Source organism: Paraphaeosphaeria sporulosa, assembly GCF_001642045.1.
Source record: "Paraphaeosphaeria sporulosa strain AP3s5-JAC2a unplaced genomic scaffold CC84scaffold_4, whole genome shotgun sequence".
NCBI classification, from domain to species: Eukaryota; Fungi; Ascomycota; class Dothideomycetes; order Pleosporales; family Didymosphaeriaceae; genus Paraphaeosphaeria; species Paraphaeosphaeria sporulosa.
This window is the reverse complement of record NW_017253363.1, coordinates 308,792-327,714: the sequence shown is the minus strand read 5'-3', so window position 1 is coordinate 327,714 and position 18,923 is coordinate 308,792. Positions and strand designations below refer to the sequence as shown.

Genomic DNA, 18,923 nt, shown 5'->3' with positions numbered 1-18,923 from the left:
GATATTTACAATTGACTAGGGAGAAGTGGGTCACGGCATCAAGCAGGATTTTCTGTGGTATTGACCAATTTTGGGGCCAACATGTCCTTGCATAAGATCGATACAAGACAATGTATAAGATGACCATCGTTATTAGGATTATCAGTCTTCAACCTTCACCATGCTAAAAAACTACAAAGCCATCGCAAGAGCCAAACCACCAACCATCGCCGCAAGTCCTGCGCGCTCAGACACCGCAGCACCCGTGAACGCCGGTCCACCCATCGTCGACGTAGCCGACGGGCTCATTCCAGTAGAAGACGGCATAGTTCCGTTCGACATGCTCGCGGGCTGCGGCTCCATCGCGGTTCCGTTGTTGGGGTAGGCAGCGCACGTAGCCATGGGGTCGAGCGGGCACTTGTCGTTCTGGCAGATGCTGTTGAGCGTAGCACCCTGCTCAGGGATCACCGTGGTAGGCGGGCTGCACCTGTATCCGAAAAGCTTGTTGAGAGCCGTCGCGACGGCGGTAACATCGTCTTCAGTGACACCGAAGGAGGTGGCTGCGAGGCCGACCTGCTGGATGAAGTAGCCGAGTTCGGTAGGATCGAGGTTCATGAAGGCGTGAGCCGAGGCCATGTCGTGGCCGGCGTAGGCGGGGAAGCCCATGGAGCCGGAGCCGGAGCAGGCAAGCAGTGTGCCGAAGAATTGGTAGAGGTGGGTGAGGAGGAAGCTGCACTGTTGTCAGTATGGCTATGAAGGATGCGTAAAGCATGGATCAGCTTACTATTGGTTGGAAGTCTCGTTGTTGGCGGGCTTGTTCTCCATCAACGGAGCAGCACCTCCACCGTCAAGGAAGTTGATGGCAACCCCTGAGGAGCCACCGCGGTTGCTTGACTTCAGTGTTCCATCGAAGTAGGGCAGGAGGTTGACCTCTTCGCCTTCGTATGTGCCCTTGGCCAGAATACCTGGAACAGCGTTCTTGTTGGGCTGGGTATAGTTGCCAATGACGACAGTGTTGACAAGCAGTGTCAGCAGAGTGTACTGGTTCGTGGCGTTGTTATCCATTAGAAGCGCTGTGGTGTATTTGTCACACAGGGACATGTTCTGGGCTGCAACGGCGCAGCCCATCAGGGCAAGAGTCTTGAAGGAGCGCATGATGATAGAGAATAATCTACACTGAAGGATACCAGGCAAAGTGGCACTCGATCGGCCTTTTGAGTCCTACCTTTCATTACGCCCCCTCAATGCCTTAGTGCCGATGGGTAATTCCGAGGCTGATATTGGCCACGGCTCACTGCATCTCAAAGCATGTTTGTATGCCTAAAGTATGGCCGAATCCGTGCTGTCAACATTCTCCTTGTCCCAAACTGGAAAACATAGTGAATGTCCTCGGGAGCGTTCGTCTCCGGGGCGCTCTCCAACCAATCAAAATAGACTAATTTCTCATGACTCTCGAAGAGCTGCTCAATGGAGGTTCGCGCGGACCGAAAATACGGGGAGTAGAAAGCCGTGTTCATCGGAAGCTATACCTTCCGGCTACGATCGTGACTCAATTAGGCTTAGCCAATATGTCATCAGCGCCACTTGTTTGGGCGATCGTTTTGTTCAGCACGATTAGCGAATCACAATCATGGATCGAAAGCTTGATTTGTTAAGCATACTGCTAGCTCTGTTCATGGGGCGGCACTGTACACACACTTGGGAAGGGGATGACGGCCCTACTGAGCCTGGGCGCAGCACTGCGGCATGCAAGATTAATGGAAGCCATCTATCCCGTGTGCGAAACACGCTAGACCTTGCTTTAGAGAAATAGATTTGTGGAGGCGTTTGTTGGTTTTTTGAAGACTATCGAAATTCGGTTCTCATAGTGTCTCTCGACCCGCGGAGGTCTTTGGTCGTCTGCGCACAGATGGATAGGTCAGGAATAACCCAACACATATTCCGAAGCTCTACAAACCAGAGTGCGCGGCATCCAACCCCAAGCATTTCACTCAGCCTGGTGTCCGGGGCAACACCACGAGTGTCTTGCACTTCTGTATATGGGGACCATAGGTCAGATATTACAAATAATAGGGAAACGGTAAGGTTACGCCTAGAGGGATGGGCAACCTTGACTCGTTAGTCCCGCTAAGCCTATTGAAAGGGATTGGAATGCTATTATGGTGCTTTGCAATATTCCTTTTCCTCCTGGTAAAGATGGTACTATAACGCATGAACATGTCCTTTCCCTTGTTAGATTGTTGTCAACAGCAACGTGTGCGGGCACGATTCTCACTCAAAGTCACGTCAATGATAGCAGACCTCAAAAGAAAGTAAGAGCCTGGTTCGAGCCGGTCGGTCATGCAGGCTTTAGGGGGAGACGCCTCGAACTAGCTGCCTAGTATCTGCGCCAGGTATCGCAACCAGTTCTCGCCTAATCAAGGTTAGTGAACTTGGAGTCTGAAGACGGACATTGACAATATCTTACCTAGTACCTTCTTCATTCTCTCTTCAGTCCAGCCTCTCCTTGCCATGGCCAAACCCAACTCAGCCCTGTCTTCAAGCTTTCCTAACGGCTTCACGACCTTCTGGCTACCCCATGGCGTCAACTGGCGAGCATAGCCTTTATCCTTGTTACACCACGCCATGAACTCGCTGGGTCGACTGTGGCCCTCACTACTGTCGCTTCCGACTCCGACTAAATCCTCTCCGATCAATCCGATGACGTACTCTAGCGCCTCGACATAGTCGTCGATGGTGCTGTCGTTTCCTTTCTTCATATGCGGGCCAAATTGACTCAACCCTACAAAGCCTCCCTTCGAGCCGAGCAGTTTGATTAGCTCGTCGCTCTTGTTGCGATTGTGCTCTTTCATGCCTCCTGGGAGAACGTGCGAGAAACACGGTGGCTTGCCTTCAGGAGCAAACTCAATAACGTCCCGTGTAGTTTTTGGACCGACGTGGCTAAGATCGCACACTATGCCCAGCTTTGCCATCTCACTGACAACTTCCCTCCCAAATCCCGTCAAGCCACTGTCGTTGATTTCCGTGTAGCCTGCGCCAGAGTAATTTTGCGTGTTATACGTCAGCTGCATCTTCCGTACCCCTAAGTCCCGAAACACACGCAAATAGTCCAGCTGGTCTTCAATGCCCGCAGTGTTCTGCCAGCTTAGCAGCACAGCTGTTTTCCCAAGCTCTTTCGCTTTTCGTATGTCGGCAACGGTATGCACTTGCATGATCAGATCGGAATGGTCTTCAAACCATTTCTTCCATTGTACGACATTGGCGATGGAGGCTCTGAATCCTTCCCAGAGCCCGCACGTGCAGCTCACGCCATCAATACCACCAGCGCGCCAGGCTTCGAAGATCTCGCGCGAGAAATTGCAGATGTTGAGGCCATCGAAGTGTAGTGTCGATGCGTAGAGGTCGCGGGCTTCAGATTCGGTCACCATCGTGAATGATGTGATGATGAGTCTTCTTGATAATCCTTAGAGAAGTATAATTATACTGCATCCATGTAGTATTAAGCTGCAGGGATCGCAGCTGCTTCGTCGGAGGCGCTCTTACTGCATCTGGGAATTCAAGGTCCGACTTGTGTACCAGTTACGTTCTAGCGTGACGCTACATCTGCTTATCTTCAATTGCGTGCTACAATGTGGAGACAATTATCCGATATCCGATACTCACAACAACCATAATATTTGAGAGAAGTTACGGGCGAATTGAGGGTGAGAGGTCATCAGAGATGGGACGGCAATGGCATGCGCTCGATTAAATTCTTGAATAGGTATCTACATGGAAAACCCTCATACAACACGGCACTCGCTCATTTGACTTGTATCTAATGATTTGCAACGCTCAGCCAACTATTCTGCCTCGTCTTCCTTTTCGCTTTTTACAGGATACCTCTTGTGGATCTGCCAAACACAAAGTGTGAGCACCACTTCAATTGCGAAGAACATTGCCGCCATTTGGTACCCAATAGGAAAATGTGGAGCCTTTCCAGTGTCGTAAATGAACAGTGGAACCCAAGCCTGGAAAGTGAAGGCGATCGCTTCTACAACCCCAATGATGACAATCCTGTGCTCCGCGCTCTCAGAGCAAATCTCGTTGATCCACGTGATGATGAGAGCTCCAGCGCCAGTCTCCAGAAATGTGAGGATCCATCCCGCCATCATGGCTGGAATGTTGTGCTCAGGCCAAACAGACAGAACAATGCACCCAATGAGCGCCGGCACGCACGCAGCGATGATGACGGGCCATCGCATGCCAATAGCATCCGATGTCCATGCATAGCTGAGCGTGAAGAAGATCTGCGCACCGTATCCTGCGGTGGGTATGAGGTTGATATCCGATGTACTCCACTTCTTGGTCGACTTCAGCCATACATTGAAGTAGCTGTAAATGCGTATTCCGAGCACGTGTGCGATAAAAATGGCACAGAAGAAGTACAACGGCCAAGATGTGAAGATATCCCTGAGTTTGCGGCGAGTGAGGCGTTTGACTGGGCGTCGGCGGCAGGCTTCCATCCGGTCGATGGCCATTTGCTTTTGTGCGGGTGGAAGCCATCTTGCTTTACTGCTTGTAGGCTGATCTGGGATAGCAAAGAATCCATAAAGTGCTATTGGTACTCCAATTATACCTGTAGTCATGTCAGCATTGCTAAAAGTGACCTTTTCGAACCAAATCATTGTTGTCTTACCATCGAAGATGAAGAGCCACTGCCAAGCGGCAATTCCATGCTTTCCATCCATCCGCAAGAGCCCGGCCTGCAAATACCCACTGAACATCTGTGCTGCAGAAGATGAAGCCTGGAAGATACAAGCGCGTTTCCCAAGCTCCTGGGGCGTGTACCAGTTGCCTAATAGCGTCATGATACCGGGATATGCTGAAGCCTCGAGCAGACCGATAAAGAAGCGCAATGCGTAAAGTGATCTAACGTTTTTGGCCCCGGCCATACCCATTACCAGAAAGCCCCAGATAAGTTCGAGTGTCGGAAGCCAGATCGAAGGCCTTATCTTGAGCAAAATCAGCTGAGATGGTATCTGGCCAAGAATGTATCCAATAGTCCAGTAAGTGGTGAGGTAGTTGAGGTCGTTGCCTGTGAGGTGGAGATCCTCTTTCATTCCCGAAACGTAGGCGTTGCTAATCTGATCAATGTCAACCAAGAGTTCTGCAATAGAGACCTGTACGAAGTCATACGTTTGTTTGGTCAAGGTACTTGACGAAGTAAGCAATGCAGACGTAGGTCAAGATCCAAACTGGAGGATGTAAGTGGTCAGTAACTGTTGTAGGTTACTCTTAACTCACAATCAATTTTTGCAATGAAAGCTCTCTCTTCAGGTGTCTTGTCCAATGAATCCCAGACGATCCCCAGAATACGCTTGCTCAGTGGTAGTTTCGCAGGGCTGAGACCAACTGCACGTTCATCGACAGTCGTGTCGGTCTTCCTAGGACTCTTTGATTCCGACATTTTGGTAAAGCACTCGGTTGATTGCAAGGCGAATCCGACGGACCGGTTCTAAGAGGGTTGGAATGCTCTTCATTTTGAGCTCGTTCTAAAAGACGCACTCCTCCGAATGCAAGGAAGCCTACGAGCACGTAATTCAAGCTATAATCACAGCAATCAGATAGTTTATGCGTACAGTACGAATTTGAGCGATCAATAACGCTTGAAGGTGGCGGATACGACGGATTCTCCGACATTTATTACCGGATCCGGGTTAGCGCCCGACTTCAGCCATTCAATGATGGCGCGATGCAGACACAAAGTCACCGCACCCACGAAAGCTCGATTGTTCAACATCACGTGTTCGCACGAAGACTTCTCTGCAATTCAGGTAAGCTCTTGTTCGACACTTGCGTGCGGAGGCATGGAGACCGTCACATATATCAGGTCGGTGGCTGTCATCGGTGCTGGACCAGCTGGTACCGCAGCGGTGAAGTGCGTTCTCTCGCCTGGGTCTATAAGTGAAGCGCTAACCTATGCCAGATATCTAAAAGCAGAGAATTGCTTTGACAGAATCGCAGCATTCGAGCAACGCGATGAAGTAGGAGGTGTATGGAATTTTACTGGCAATGTGTCCCAACAATACCAATCAGATCTCACCATCCCGAGAACAAAACCCGCAGAGTCGGTGGAAAGACCAGTCTCGGTGCGGACACCCTCAGGCCTGATGACGCATTTATTTCCGTCCCCGATATATGACGCCCTGGAAACAAACATCCCGCACACGTTGATGGGTTTTACCGATAAGCCCTTCCCCAAAGATTGCCCACTGTTTCCTCCCTTTGGCACTGTTAAGCAATATCTCGAAGAGTATGCGGATGATATAAGGACTCATATCAGGCTCGCATCGCAGGTTGAGCAGGTTCGAATCAGCACTAGCGATGATGCACACAAACCGCAATGGAATCTGAGCTACACAGACTTGTCCTCGGGAAGAAAATGCGAGGAATGCTTTGACGCAGTCGTTTGCGCGAGTGGCCACTATTCGGATCCTTACATTCCAAATATACCCGGGATTTCCGAATTCGACGCTGCTCATCCTGGCGTTATATCGCACTCGAAATACTATCGGAATCCGAGACCATATTCGGATAAGGTCAGAAAAACTCTCGCCATATCGATTGAACGGCAGGCGAGCTAACCTTTAGTAGAAGGTCATCATTGTGGGTAACTCAGCCTCAGGCATAGACATATCGAGACAGATATGTGCTTTCACGGCGCATGTTATTGTCTCGGAGAAAGAGAAGTCAACGACCTTGCACAGCGACTCAGGCTCCATCATGTATCGACCAGAGATTGCCGAGTTCATTGCTGAAAATAGGACATTACGTTTCGTCAATGGTGAAGAAGAGATCGAGGTTGATCACATTATCTTCTGCACCGGCTATCAGTATTCGTTTCCATTCCTCAGAGACCTGCATCAGCCCGTTGCCACCACAGGGGAACGGACGAGCCACGTCTACCAGCACATTTTCTACTATCCCCGGCCCACTCTGGCATTTTTGACTTTACCTCAGCGTATCGTACCCTTTCCGATCGCTGAGGCGCAGGCAGCGTATATTGCGCGAGTATTTTCTGGACGTTTGACGCTGCCTACTTTCGCAGAAATGAAAGCCTGGGAACGTGGCGTTTTGCAAACGAAAGACAGCAAAGCTTTTCACAATCTCGGATATCCCGAGGATGTTGATTACATCAATACGTTGTACCACATTAGCATGAGTGCTAGGGTCTGTGAGACGAGGGGCGCAGGGAAGACCCCACCCTTCTGGGACGAGGAGAAGAGATGGACGAGGCAACAGTTCCCGATGATCAAGCAGGCAGCGTTGAAGCTAGGCGAAAATAGGTGCGATGTGCGCTGCATGAGAGATCTCGGTTTTGACTTTGAAGCCTGGAAAAGAGAAGAGCACTTGAAGCAGAAAGTTGGTCCGTAGCTTGTCTGCACAGGAGTTGATTTAGCTCTCAAGGTCCAGGTCACATGGGTATCCGGGAAGCCGTTGTGGATGGGAATGACTGTCCGAGGTACAGACTTGTCCAAATTCCGCATAGCGCTCTTTGGGGTCTGCGAAACTGGCTGGGTTGTACCCTTTCTCACCTCGCTTGATCTGTTGTGTGCCCGGACAAGCTTAGATATGATCCATGCCGACTGACGTTGGTAGTTCCATAGACACTCCGTTGCTGTGTAGACCGCTCAGTATACATAGTTAATCCCTTTTGATCAGATTGTCTGTTTTATTGGGCATTGATGCGCCATGAACGCATAATTGTTATCCCCCAGCTGATGACCATGGCCACGACCTAATGTGATAAGATGATTTTTAGAACACAATGTTAACACTTAATGCGCATGCAAGTAACGTTAGCCTGGTATCGTGGTAAGCCAGCATAGCCAACGGGCCACAGTGACTTATCTGACTTCCAAGCGTCCTAACCAGATCCTGCAACATTCACGAGGGCTGATGTTGTGTGGGAAAGGAAAAGCGAGAAGAGGGGTCGATTTTGCAACTGGGTGCCTAAGGTTTAGGGATACGGGTAAGGCCGAACAGTGGAGCACTTCCTCGCCGTTGTCGCGACCCCTGCAAACCAGCCAGTGAACAGTGGTCACCGCTTATCATTACCCCGTTCGATCTAATGGTGGCTCAATATTCTGTAAGCTCGGCTGGCCAGCCCCCATTCCACGATTGCAGTCAAGCAACCGCAATAAATCCGTTGTGTAGGTGCGAGTCTCTCCGGTCGCACGTGTACATGCGCTTGCATATGCACCGGCGGGGTTGCATTTTTACAAACCCCCAGTAACCATCCTAGCTGAACCTCGACACGCAATGCGTAGTGTACGTGGCCCTAGCAGCCAGTATCTCCGCGAGCGAGAGTATAGACTTTATGCTAACAATAACGTATCATGTTTCCTCTCGGGGAGAAGATAGAGTCACTTTTAGGGCCGAATGGTAATTAATCTTGACATGCGTAGCGTCGGCACTGACCGCCTGTGGACCCTCTCGCCCCGTACCACGAGGCACATCATAGAACCCAGGCGAGTGACCCATAGCCCATTTCTCGAGCATCTACCTATCTACATGTCCCTCAATTGCCAATCAACCATGTTGGCCAATCAAAATTAGATGGCTCGCTTATTTTGGAGCGACTCAATGACTCTTTCAGCGACACTGGCCAATTAGATCCAGCTCGATTAATTGAAAAGGTTGACGATGGTAACGCACCAAGTCGCAGTTATTGCCAGAAACGTATGTGCTCGCCAAGCTCTGGCTTACATCTCGAGTACGCTATGTCGCACTAGGGCAACGACCCGATGCACCATCATGTACGAACGCCTCACGGGTCAATGGTGCTCTAGACTCCGCACCTCCTGGGCACCTCTCAACCCAAATGCCGGTAGCCTTACCTCAAATGTCTAATCGATTGGGGCATCGCTGCACGCCATCGCCAGCACGTGGACGATCTCCCTCGGTTACACCATCCTGAAACCGAAGGTGTATTTCTGATGTACTTTGATCACGCGCCAAGGGGTCTCTTTTCGGCCCGGGGCTCATTTGCATGAGGCAGGTAGCTGAACGTCCTGCACCATACAAAGCCACCAAGCCAAAACCACTACTGCGAAGAGGCTGAAACACAAAGTCGCGTTGTCTTATCGCTGGTCTGACAGGTACCATATTCATCTATATGGGACGACCCGCACGGATCATAGCTTGTTCACATAATTCCAATTTCTGCCCCTTAACATCGTGTCAGTCCGTTACCCTTGCGCGAGGACTTGCGCAAGTCCCTGGTGATGACTTCACGGTTTCCGACTCCGGCGGAGCTTGCCTCATTTCCCAAACCGAACTATGTCAACCCCATCACGAGGCAGCCGTTGATCATCGGCGTCACGACTGCCATGAGTGTGATGGTCATCGCATTGCTGGCATGTCGAATTTACAGTAGAACAGTCTTGGTGTATGCGGTCGGCTGGGACGACTGGATTATGTTGAGCGCAGGTGTAAGCCAATTGCACATCCCATCTCAAAATCGGGAAGTATGGTTTTGATGATCCGTAGGTCATAGCTGTCGCGAATAATATCCTAGTCACCATATCAACATCGAAAAAATATCAGATGGGATATCACATATGGGACATACGGCTCGAGCAACTACTGGGAACATTAGAAGCCGGCAAGGTATGTCCTTACGCAACATCCATATGCAGTTTCCCCTTCGAGTGCTAACATGCAAAAAGTTTGGAATGGCGATTCAGCTTCTCTTCATTGTGACCATCGGATTAACGAAGGTCTCAATCCTCATGACCTATCTCCGCATTTTCCCAACTAAGGTCAACAAACGATTCTGCTACACCATGCTCACGTATACGATAGCCTTCAGCATCGCATGCTTCTTCCTCGTCTTATTCCAGTGCACTCCCGTCCGCGTGTACTGGGAAACTTACAAGTTCCTCCTCACAGTGAAACAACATTGCAAGAACGTCAAGGTGATCTACTTCTTCTGGAGCGCGCAAAATACCCTGAGCGACTTTTTCATTTTCCTATGGCCTGTTAAGGATATCGCGTCGGTGCGAATATCGCGGCGCCAGCGTATTACACTCATCTCCATGTTCTCATGCGGGCTCATGTATGTTTCAACAAATAACTGTGCGATACGATACTAACCAGTCACAGTGTATGCGTAGCCGGCAGCGCCCGAATCTACTACACCCACCTCTACCTCTACTCCTACGACGTCCTCTGGTGGGGCGCCACCGTGTTCGCCGTCATGTCCATCGAAACCTGTCTGGGCATCGTCTGCGGATGCCTCCCCGGCTGCAAGCCCCTGATGTCGCGTCTCTTCCCGCAAGTCTTCGGCACACCCTCGAACCGCAGCAACAGCGGACCTGCGCGCTACCCGCGACAAGTAAAGGAGATTTTGTCGTCGAACGACAGCCGCACGCTGCAGGGCACGGAAGCCTCGTTCCAGCTGCAGAGTCTGAACTCCGGGGGAAAGGGCATGGTGATTCCACCGGATGCGAAGCGCTTTGAGTGGAGTGGGAGGGAGGAAAGAGAAGTCGAGGTTACGATTCCGAGACGGCCGGGGCAGGCGATGTTTAGGTCCGAGAAGCAGAATAGTGCGTGGAGGACTCCGTGCGATCGAGAATTCCACGGAAATGGAAACGATTCCAACGGGAGCCAAGAGTTTATTATTTTGCAGCGCCAGTCACGGACGTCGATGCAGAGTATATATGGCTCGGGGGCGGGGCAAGAGAAGCGGGTAGACTACTGATGATAATTCTCACTGTTTACCCTGATGCACCCCTGGACCAATTCGCGTGATAGCATTCTCAGATGAAATTACATGGTTTGTTTAATATGCCAACACATCTAAACCCGTCTAGAGCTTTTTGAGCCGCCTTAATCTATCTCTTCAACTGAGCCTCCCAGCTTGACCTTGTGTTCAAGCTGCCCATTTCTTCTGCAACCACCCAACCATCCTCCGCACAAACTCCCCATCAACCACACTCGGTATCTGACCCACGCTTGCACTCCTCTTCCCCGTCTGCTCCGTCTCATACACCAACGCGCCCTTGTTCCCTTTACTCGCCCCTCTCCCATACTTACTCTCAAACCACCCGAGCAGCTTAATCGGCGGATTCTTCTCCGGATCCGGATCCGACGTTCTTAGGCGCTCCATCCATTGGTCTACAGGCATCGTCTCGAAGTTCAGCCCCGCCGCCTTGAGCGCAGGCAGCATGTCGCGCGTCCAGTGAAAGCGGGTTGGATTGAGGACGTGGTATACGAGATCTGCGCGCGGATTCCCCTCAACATGCAGAGAGGAAGACGAAGCGTCCGTCACGTTGCTCAACTCAAGAATTATGCGCGCAGCATAGTCCACGGGGAGCCAGCTCATCTCCTCATCCAGAGTGGGCAGCGCACCCAGCGTCTGCGCGGTTTGTATCATCAGCGGCACGCCCTCGGTCGTGTTCCATGCCCCGACTGCCGTGTCGCCGACGAGCTGGCCTATCCGGAGGACTCTGGCGTGCGCACCGCGCTGAGCGGCGTTGAGGATGATGCTCTCAGCTACGTATTTTGACCGCGCGTATCCCGTCTTCTGCACGTGTGCGATGTCTGGTACTGGGCCCTCATGTACGACGCCAGGCCGCGGCGTGCCACCTGTCGAGGAGACGGAGGAGCAGTAGTAAAATGTTGCGGGTGTTCCGTGCGTGGTGGACTGGCACAGGTTGACGAAGTTGCGCACGGCGGCGATGTGTTCATTTTCGAAGGACTGGACCGAGATGTTGAAGTTCACGGCCCACGCGGAGTGGATGACCAGGGTTAACTTTGTACGCAGCTCTGCTAGGCGGGTGGCACCGAGGCCGAAGTCCGCTTTGCTGAGGTCGGACGGGAGTGCGACGATCTTCTGTATTTGAGACTGCGAGGGTGACAGGCCGCGGGAGGAGAGGCTTTTCAGGGTTCGTTCGAGGGCGGCGAGGTCGGTGGGTGCGCGGATTGGGCACCAGATCTCGGAGATGTGGGGGTGGGCGAGGAGCTGCGAGAGGAGGTGGGCTCCTAGACCGCCTGTGACGCCGGTGAGTAGCTAGGAGCGTTAGTGTCTGCGGCGATGGGTTGGAGGGGGTACGCACCACGACATGATTCGATGGCGTCGGCCATGTGAAGGTTTCGAAAGACGAGTACTTGGCAATTAGGTCGGTCATGACCTGCTCTTGATTCTGCGCATCTTCTTGCGTTCCTCTGCGCAGCCCATCGAGGTAACGAGCAAGAGATGCAATGTTGCCAGTTTCGTAGAGCACGTTCTGTCCAACTTGGGACTGATTCCCACCAAGGTCGATCTCCTTCTTGATCAAGCTCCACATCTTCAGACACTGCAAGCTGTCGATTCCAAAAGCAAAGAAGTCTGTTTCCGCTGAATCTAGATTCACATCGAGATGCTCGCGGAACCGGTGGAGGAGATGTGCTTCGAGCTCGGGGAGTGGCAGGGCTATGGAACCGCCAGTATTGTTCTCAAACTTCTCATACGCATCTGCGATCTGCTGCTTGAACTGCTCATAGACCTGTGCCCGAATAAATGTGCTCTTATCCGTGGAAGCGTATTTGGTTCCTGCCGGAAGGATAACCACCAGATCTTGCGGAATCCGAGAGAAGCTTTCTGCGCGGGAGTTTGCGTCTTCGACACTCGGCCAAATGTGTTGGAGGTACTCGTCATCAGACATGTCAGCCGCAGCATCGGCCTTGATGATGAGGATACCAGGTACGATCTTCCCATCCCCGAAGACGATGGCTTCTTGCACTAGACCTTCCTGGCGTATTCGTCCTTCGATCGGTATTGGAAGCACTTTCTCGCCATTCACCAATGTTAGTCTGTCGTCGAGTCTTGAAACATACTTCCAGAATTCTGGATTTGAGGGATGCTGCATGAAGAGGTCTCGCGTGCGGAAGGAATTCGGTGGGTCGTCGGAATTGATCGTACTCTTCGACTTCAAGCCATCGAGCGCAACGCACTCGAATATGCCAGACGCGATTTCATCCATCAGTAAATACTGCCGGACCTGGGGGAGTATTCGGAGGTAGTTCCATGCGTCGTCTCCTTTTGGTCGTACGGATGTCATTACGCGGCCAGTCTCTGTCCTGCTTTATGTGAGCCGTCCGAGCCACCAGGCTACTTGCTTATACTTACGCGCCATAATTCGCACAAACATTAACCCCGTGCCTCACGAGCTTATCCCCCAAATCATCTGGACACGCACTCCCACCATACATAATAAGATCAATGTCCGCTAGACAGCGAATACCGTCGTCTGAATCCGCCAGCAGCTTCAGCACGTATGGCACACAGAAGAGCAGATCGGGCTTGACGTGTCCCAAAGTCGCAAGCAGATTCTGCTTTGTAAGAGGATAGTTGTAGTTGACATAGTACATCGGCTTCCCAGAATAGATCGACCGGAACGTCTCGTAGAAGCCAAAGCTGTGGAAAAGCGGTTGGGTCATTAGTGCTTTTCGGTCGAGGTTCGTTGCGAATGCGGCGATGCAGCTCCGGTGGGTAAGATAGATCGGCTTTGGGAGGCCTGTTGAACCGGAGGAGTGTATGATGACGGCTCTTTTAGGATTCTCTCGATGTGGGTCATGCTTGCGATGGAAAACAGGTGCCTCTACACCGTAGTAGTCCTCGTGCTTTAGCGTCTCGATCAGTGTCAGATCTTGTAGCGCTTGCACTTCGGACAAGACATCGTGGAAATGTGAAGTCGTCAAGATCGTGTTGCATTCTGCGGCTTGCAGCAAAGCGTGTAGTGCTGGACTTGCGAGCCGTGGGGATAGGAGGAGTGCTGCGTATCCCAATCTGTTTAGCCCGAGAAGTGTGATTATGAATGCCAGGGATGAATGAGCCAAGATGCCAATCGACGGGGCTTGCTCGAGGTCTGCTTCCTATTTGCGCAGTTAGTCGCGTGTTTGATATCCTTATCAGGTCCCACCAACCGCTGGCTTCAGCCCTCTTTGCTGCAATGCTGCGACTGCCGCGTCGACATATTTATTGATGGCTTCCGCTGAATGTTCTTCATGGTCTGTTAAGCCTTCTCTCGGGTAACACAGCAGCGGTGATTTCTGAAGTTCTGAAGCCCGTCGTTTGATAAGCTCATCGATGGTGAAGATGTCGTCATTGCTCCCGCCTGCAATGAGCGGCTTGTCCTCTGCGGTCTTCATTGTCTCGGAGATGGCTGTGGTGGTCGACATATCTTCAATGCTCACGCGATATATATGTACTGCAATGTTTGTACCATAGGCAAAGAATGGTGAGGCAACCCCACGGCTCGGATGCCGGATCTGGTCAAGGTGGGCTTTTCCGGCTGTACCCCGGATTTCTTATCCGATTAGTACTAGGATTGGCCGGATTAGTTTCCGTGCATCGGACACGCATTAGAGATCCTCCGGTCGCAATGTTAATTCACCCACCAACTATCGGTCGCAACGAGGAAGATCGCAGGCTTATGGTCCGTTATGGTCTGATACCTGCCGTTTGAGTACCTGCACCTTTTCCTTGAAACTCTCGCCAGCATGTCGGCCAAGCACCCCTATACCATATCCGCCTTCCCCACGGGACCTACCCCGCATGCACGAATCCTGGAGCTCAACTAGAGCTATGCAAGCTAGGCGTTGTGAACAGCTGCAACAACAAACCGAAATGCAAAAATAGGCTTCGTGAAAATGGTACATAAACTGTTGATCCTCGTTCAGTGTGAAGTGATATCGAGTCGCCAGCTTCGACCTACTTACCATGGCCTCAGAACCCAACACCAACCAGCACGAGCTCAAGCCCTCGGCTTCAGTGGAACACATCGACGAGCTCCAAAAACCCCACCATGACCCAGCCCAACTCGATCGGTTCGGCGCCGCCACAGTGAAATCGCCTGAAGAAATCGCTCTCGTCAAAAAGCTGGACTTGCGTATGATGGTACAGCATCCTCTCTTTCGTCCTGGCCTCAATCTTTACGGACGTATCTGGCCTTCCCGATCCGTCGTCTTCACCACTCAGTCCTCAACTCCCTTACTCTTCCAATCCAGGCTTCCACACTATGCTCTTCGCGAAGCTCTTTGACAACTCTAACTAATAATTCCACAGCCGATCCTCTGGCTCATGTACTTCCTCAACTTCCTCGACCGCAACGCCATCGTTAACGGTAAACTCAACAATATGCACAAGGATCTGCACCTCGTCGGCACGCAATACAACACATGCGTATCCATCTTCTTTGTCGGATATCTGGTCGGTCAGGTCCCGTCTAATATGTTGCTCACGAGGGTGAAGCCTAGCCACTACATGGCGGGCTGGATGATGGCGTGGGCCATCGTGAGCACGCTCATGGTGCTGGTGAAGGGGTACACGGGGATGTTGGTGTGTCGGTGAGTTTCCCGATACCTCTCACAATGAGGCAAAGACAATGTGGGGCTGAGGCTGACTGCAAGACAGGCTCGTGCTGGGGATGACGGAGGCGCCGTTCTATCCCGGCGCGCTGTACGTGATCAGCTCGTTCTACACGCGAAAAGAGACCGCGACACGGCTGTCTGTCTTCTATACGGGGAATTTGCTCGCGAGTTCGTTCTCGGGGCTTATCGCGGCGGGCATCTTCGCGAGGCTTGATGGAAAACATGGACTAGAAGGTTGGCGGTGGCTTTTCCTCATCCAGGGTGTCGTTACAGGTATGCTTCAACCAAGCTCTGCTCTTCATTGTTAGTGCGGTACTAACTGCGGTCGGGGATGTGCAGTCTTCGTTGCAGCAGCATCATTCTTCCTCCTTCCCAACGCCCCGCTACAAACCCGCTGGCTCACGCAGCCGGAGCGCGAACTCGCACACTCCCGCATCGTCCTGGACACCACCGAGCTGAAAGGCAAAGTCGACGTCTGGAAAGGCCTGCGCGAAGCCTGTTCTGACCCTCGCACCTGGCTCTTCGCGCTCATGCAGAACATGCATCTCTCCGCCAACGGGTTTAAGAATTTTCTTCCAACGGTCGTGCAGACGTTGGGCTTCAACACTACCATCACGCTGGTGCTGACGTGCCCGCCATACCTCATTTCGGCTTTCGTAAGCGTGGCCGTATCATGGTCGTCGGGGAGGTTCAACGAGCGCACGTGGCACGTGACGCTGTCCAAAGCTGTCGCTATTGTAGGCTTCATCGTGGGCACTGCGACGCTTAACGTTGGTGCCCGGTACTTCGCCATGGTGCTCTTCGTTGGGGCGACCTACGGTGTGAACAACATTGTGTTGGCGTGGACCGCGGGCGTGTTAGGCCAGACGCACGAAAAGAAGGCGGTTGCGCTGGCGATTGTGAACACGCTGGGTAATCTTTCCTTTGTTTATACGCCGTATCTTTGGCCGGATAGTGACGCTCCTCGGTTTAGCAAGGCGATGTACGCGAGTGTTGGGTTCTCAGGGGGTGTCGTGTTGTGTGCTTGGGTTATGAGGCTGGTTCTACAGAGGGACAACAGGAAGATCCGAGCATCTGACGACGAGGCGATCAATTTCTATGTGTACTAGACAGGTGGTCGTCTTCAGGTGAAGCGACTTTCCTAGACGCATGCTGGGTAGATGGCGGTACGGTTGTGGGCTTTAATGGCGTCGATCACAGATATTCTGGCCAACTAGAATGCCTTCGGCTTTCGTATCGCTCGTATTCCCCTCTTGGCTTTCACTGGCCCATTGATTTTCGCCCCCATCGCGCGCTCTGATTGGCTATGTGAAACACCTTAATGCCCCTAGGAAGAATAGCATCGAGGCTAGGAAGCGAATACGAGAGGCTGTTGCACAACATATGACTGTCTCTGCTCGCTCTTGGATAATTTCATTCTCCATGATAGCGATGCGGGCGCTGGCGGCTGTATTATTAACCTTTTCCACGATTAGTCAAGCGTCGTTGTCGGAACATGGAACTCCTACAGCAACGGCTGAGTGTTGGACTCCTAGGAAACCCTATGCCGGATCGGTTGCGTTCCCACAGGTCCCTCTGATCTCTCTATCATCGGGATCACTAGGAGGAACACTCTTCGAGAGACAAAACAGTGAGACTGTGTGGAAGGGCAGGATTTTTTCCGTATTGACCTTTCATTCAGGTGCACAATGCTCCTCAACAACGGGTGCGGAATACAGCTGCCCTGGAAACGCTACATGCGTGAGTGTTATGTTCAATGTGTGGGAATGCGGCTGACTGAATAAGTGTTCGAGCCTTGATACACCTGGGTGCTGCTACGAAGGTCAACAGGTACGCTGGAACTATTTGAGCTGGTGGAGATGGCGCATCCTAAAAATTCCAGTGCTACTTGGACAATGGCGTACAAGCGTGTTGCCCAATCAATGAAGGCTACATAATGTGCGGAAGCACAACGTGCGTTTGTACGTCTCCCGTTGTCTCAACTTATCAACGACCGCTGAAGTCATTCCAGGGGGGTTTTGCTGCGAGCAGCCTGGCAAGGCATGCGCAGGGCTCAGCCAATGCTGCCAAAATGGCGGTTGTTGCGACCTGTACTCGGAGGAATGCTGTGGTGATGTCTGTTGCACGAAACCGAGTACGTGTTGTGGGGCTGTTTGCTGCCAGTCTGGCTACGTGTGTGAGGGGGATAGTCGCTGCGTAGCCAGTGCCACATCGCAGGCCGTAACAACAGTGAGGGAAACTGTTGTGGCTTCAGGCGAGGCGCTCCCAATGCATCCTCCATGGCAAGGTTTTGTAGGCATCATGAGCCTGGCGATAATGGTCTTGGGATACTAGTGCATGTTCTCTTCATGGTCAAGCAACCCGGTGTCACGTTTGTGAGCTGGGAGTCCTAGCTATTCGCCACTTGGATACCTGTCGTCCTCTCCCGAAATGTAGCATGATATTCGTGCGCATATGAAGGATGAGATGCAGTAAGTGTTGGCTTGGTGGATAGATCACATTGAGAGGGCGGGAAGTTCCGCCAGGTATTTTCAGACCTGAAAGACAACGATTTCGCTGTTTCTCCACGATGATGAATCTCTTCTGTCACAGGTCACTGGATTCCCGAGCCATGAGGGCCACTTCCAGTGAGGCGGTAAAGGACATTCGTCCACACGATGATGACTAGATTTGTAAAGTCTGGGCCGATAGGATTCGCAGCAGATGCAGTTGCCTAATTTCGGTGGCTTGATGGGACCACGGACAGGGTTAGCCATACTCCGGGCGTTCTTTGAGATTGACCGAGTGTTGTTGTTAGTGACGAGCAGGGGCCTTATTGGGCGGTTTCGCGGCCATCGGACTCCGGGCGCCTTACACTAGCTTCATGGGACAATCATCGACCTCGACGCAGCAAAAACGGCGACCGTTGAAGGATTTAAAGGAGCGATCCGTCGATCCTGGGGATAGCGACGCGATGTTATTGCTCCTTACCGTCGAAGCCATTTCGGAGAGCAAGTGATGGAGAGATCTTCCTCGGGTGACGTATTTGTGCCTGACTCTTTCTCCTCACAGGGACTCCCAGCAATCCGTGATAATATTTTCACCGGCTTGCGGTCAACAAATTGACATGTTTCAGTTCCATGGTGATATAAACAGAACTGCCAGCGACTTAGCTGTTCGAGAAAGCGAGCGCTAGCTCGGCGGGACGGCGAGATGGAGGCGACTCATGGTGCGGCGGTAGCTTCTGTTTCGAGGTGATCGCCCCGTGTGCTCTTGACAGCGTCACAACGTGACTTGTAAACTGCTCAGGTGCATTTGGGCTCCTTCATGGATTTGATGTGAATGCATGTTGAACGGGTTGACGACGTATTCACCTGGGCATAGAGCGGTTACGATCCTAGGATGTTTCGCCGGAGACAGGGATTGCGAAGACGCGCGAACACAGCGTTGCATTGGATGCATGAAGCCTGGGTACCTATGGTACTTTTTCTAGCGTGATGTGAAAGGTTGAGCGGCTTCGGCATGCGTGGTCGTGGGGGCAGTCCTTGGAGCGGAGGCTGGAGGAT

General features: G+C 52.0%; 9 protein-coding genes across 9 annotated transcripts; 5 read left to right on the top strand and 4 right to left on the bottom strand.

The window, feature by feature from the left end:
- Positions 1-171: 171 nt before the first annotated feature.
- CC84DRAFT_1185856 (uncharacterized protein) lies at positions 172-1,107 on the bottom strand (the record flags this gene model as incomplete). Its single annotated transcript, XM_018180826.1, has 2 exons — positions 172-709; positions 764-1,107. The coding sequence occupies 2 exons, from the start codon at positions 1,105-1,107 to the stop codon at positions 172-174; spliced, it is 882 nt and encodes a 293-aa protein (XP_018037026.1).
- Positions 1,108-2,348: 1,241 nt separating this feature from the next.
- Positions 2,349-3,407, bottom strand: CC84DRAFT_1241327 (uncharacterized protein; the record flags this gene model as incomplete). Its single annotated transcript, XM_018184053.1, has 2 exons — positions 2,349-2,392; positions 2,447-3,407. 2 exons carry the CDS (start codon positions 3,405-3,407, stop codon positions 2,349-2,351), a joined length of 1,005 nt encoding a protein of 334 aa, XP_018037025.1.
- A 414-nt stretch (positions 3,408-3,821) lies between these two features.
- On the bottom strand, positions 3,822-5,428 carry CC84DRAFT_1142606 (putative pantothenate transporter; the record flags this gene model as incomplete). The annotated part of the gene is made up of 4 exons (XM_018176374.1): positions 3,822-4,597; positions 4,658-5,105; positions 5,158-5,216; positions 5,266-5,428. 4 exons carry the CDS (start codon positions 5,426-5,428, stop codon positions 3,822-3,824), a joined length of 1,446 nt encoding a protein of 481 aa, XP_018037024.1.
- A 400-nt stretch (positions 5,429-5,828) lies between these two features.
- CC84DRAFT_1087739 (thiol-specific monooxygenase) lies at positions 5,829-7,395 on the top strand (the record flags this gene model as incomplete). The annotated part of the gene is made up of 3 exons (XM_018174213.1): positions 5,829-5,899; positions 5,948-6,560; positions 6,616-7,395. The coding sequence occupies 3 exons, from the start codon at positions 5,829-5,831 to the stop codon at positions 7,393-7,395; spliced, it is 1,464 nt and encodes a 487-aa protein (XP_018037023.1).
- A 1,808-nt stretch (positions 7,396-9,203) lies between these two features.
- Positions 9,204-10,726, top strand: CC84DRAFT_1241313 (uncharacterized protein; the record flags this gene model as incomplete). Its single annotated transcript, XM_018184052.1, has 4 exons — positions 9,204-9,455; positions 9,514-9,633; positions 9,693-10,081; positions 10,129-10,726. The coding sequence occupies exons 1-4, from the start codon at positions 9,249-9,251 to the stop codon at positions 10,724-10,726; spliced, it is 1,314 nt and encodes a 437-aa protein (XP_018037022.1). The 5' UTR covers positions 9,204-9,248.
- Positions 10,727-10,815: 89 nt separating this feature from the next.
- On the bottom strand, positions 10,816-14,157 carry CC84DRAFT_1204387 (acetyl-CoA synthetase-like protein; the record flags this gene model as incomplete). Its single annotated transcript, XM_018181902.1, has 4 exons — positions 10,816-12,037; positions 12,084-13,086; positions 13,136-13,881; positions 13,933-14,157. The coding sequence occupies 4 exons, from the start codon at positions 14,155-14,157 to the stop codon at positions 10,898-10,900; spliced, it is 3,114 nt and encodes a 1,037-aa protein (XP_018037021.1). The 3' UTR covers positions 10,816-10,897.
- Positions 14,158-14,728: 571 nt separating this feature from the next.
- On the top strand, positions 14,729-16,487 carry CC84DRAFT_1215697 (putative MFS transporter; the record flags this gene model as incomplete). The annotated part of the gene is made up of 4 exons (XM_018182738.1): positions 14,729-14,905; positions 15,074-15,354; positions 15,422-15,651; positions 15,718-16,487. The coding sequence occupies 4 exons, from the start codon at positions 14,729-14,731 to the stop codon at positions 16,485-16,487; spliced, it is 1,458 nt and encodes a 485-aa protein (XP_018037020.1).
- A 137-nt stretch (positions 16,488-16,624) lies between these two features.
- CC84DRAFT_610491 (uncharacterized protein) lies at positions 16,625-17,234 on the top strand. Its single transcript, XM_018186881.1, has one exon. The coding sequence runs from the start codon at positions 16,762-16,764 to the stop codon at positions 17,152-17,154; it is 393 nt and encodes a 130-aa protein (XP_018037019.1). The 5' UTR covers positions 16,625-16,761; the 3' UTR covers positions 17,155-17,234.
- On the top strand, positions 17,235-17,811 carry CC84DRAFT_610492 (uncharacterized protein). Its single transcript, XM_018186882.1, has 2 exons — positions 17,235-17,339; positions 17,390-17,811. The coding sequence occupies exons 1-2, from the start codon at positions 17,315-17,317 to the stop codon at positions 17,710-17,712; spliced, it is 348 nt and encodes a 115-aa protein (XP_018037018.1). The 5' UTR covers positions 17,235-17,314; the 3' UTR covers positions 17,713-17,811.
- Positions 17,812-18,923: the final 1,112 nt, after the last annotated feature.

Excerpts from the sequence above, each read along its gene's own strand:
- CC84DRAFT_610491 (XM_018186881.1), top strand. The coding sequence starts at position 16,762 with ATGACTGTCTCTGCTCGCTCTTGGATAATTTCATTCTCCATGATAGCG.
- CC84DRAFT_610492 (XM_018186882.1), top strand. The coding sequence starts at position 17,315 with ATGTGCGGAAGCACAACGTGCGTTT. Across the intron at positions 17,340-17,389 it reads CGGAAGCACAACGTGCGTTT|GGGGGTTTTGCTGCGAGCAG; the intron begins GTACGTCTCCCG and ends AAGTCATTCCAG.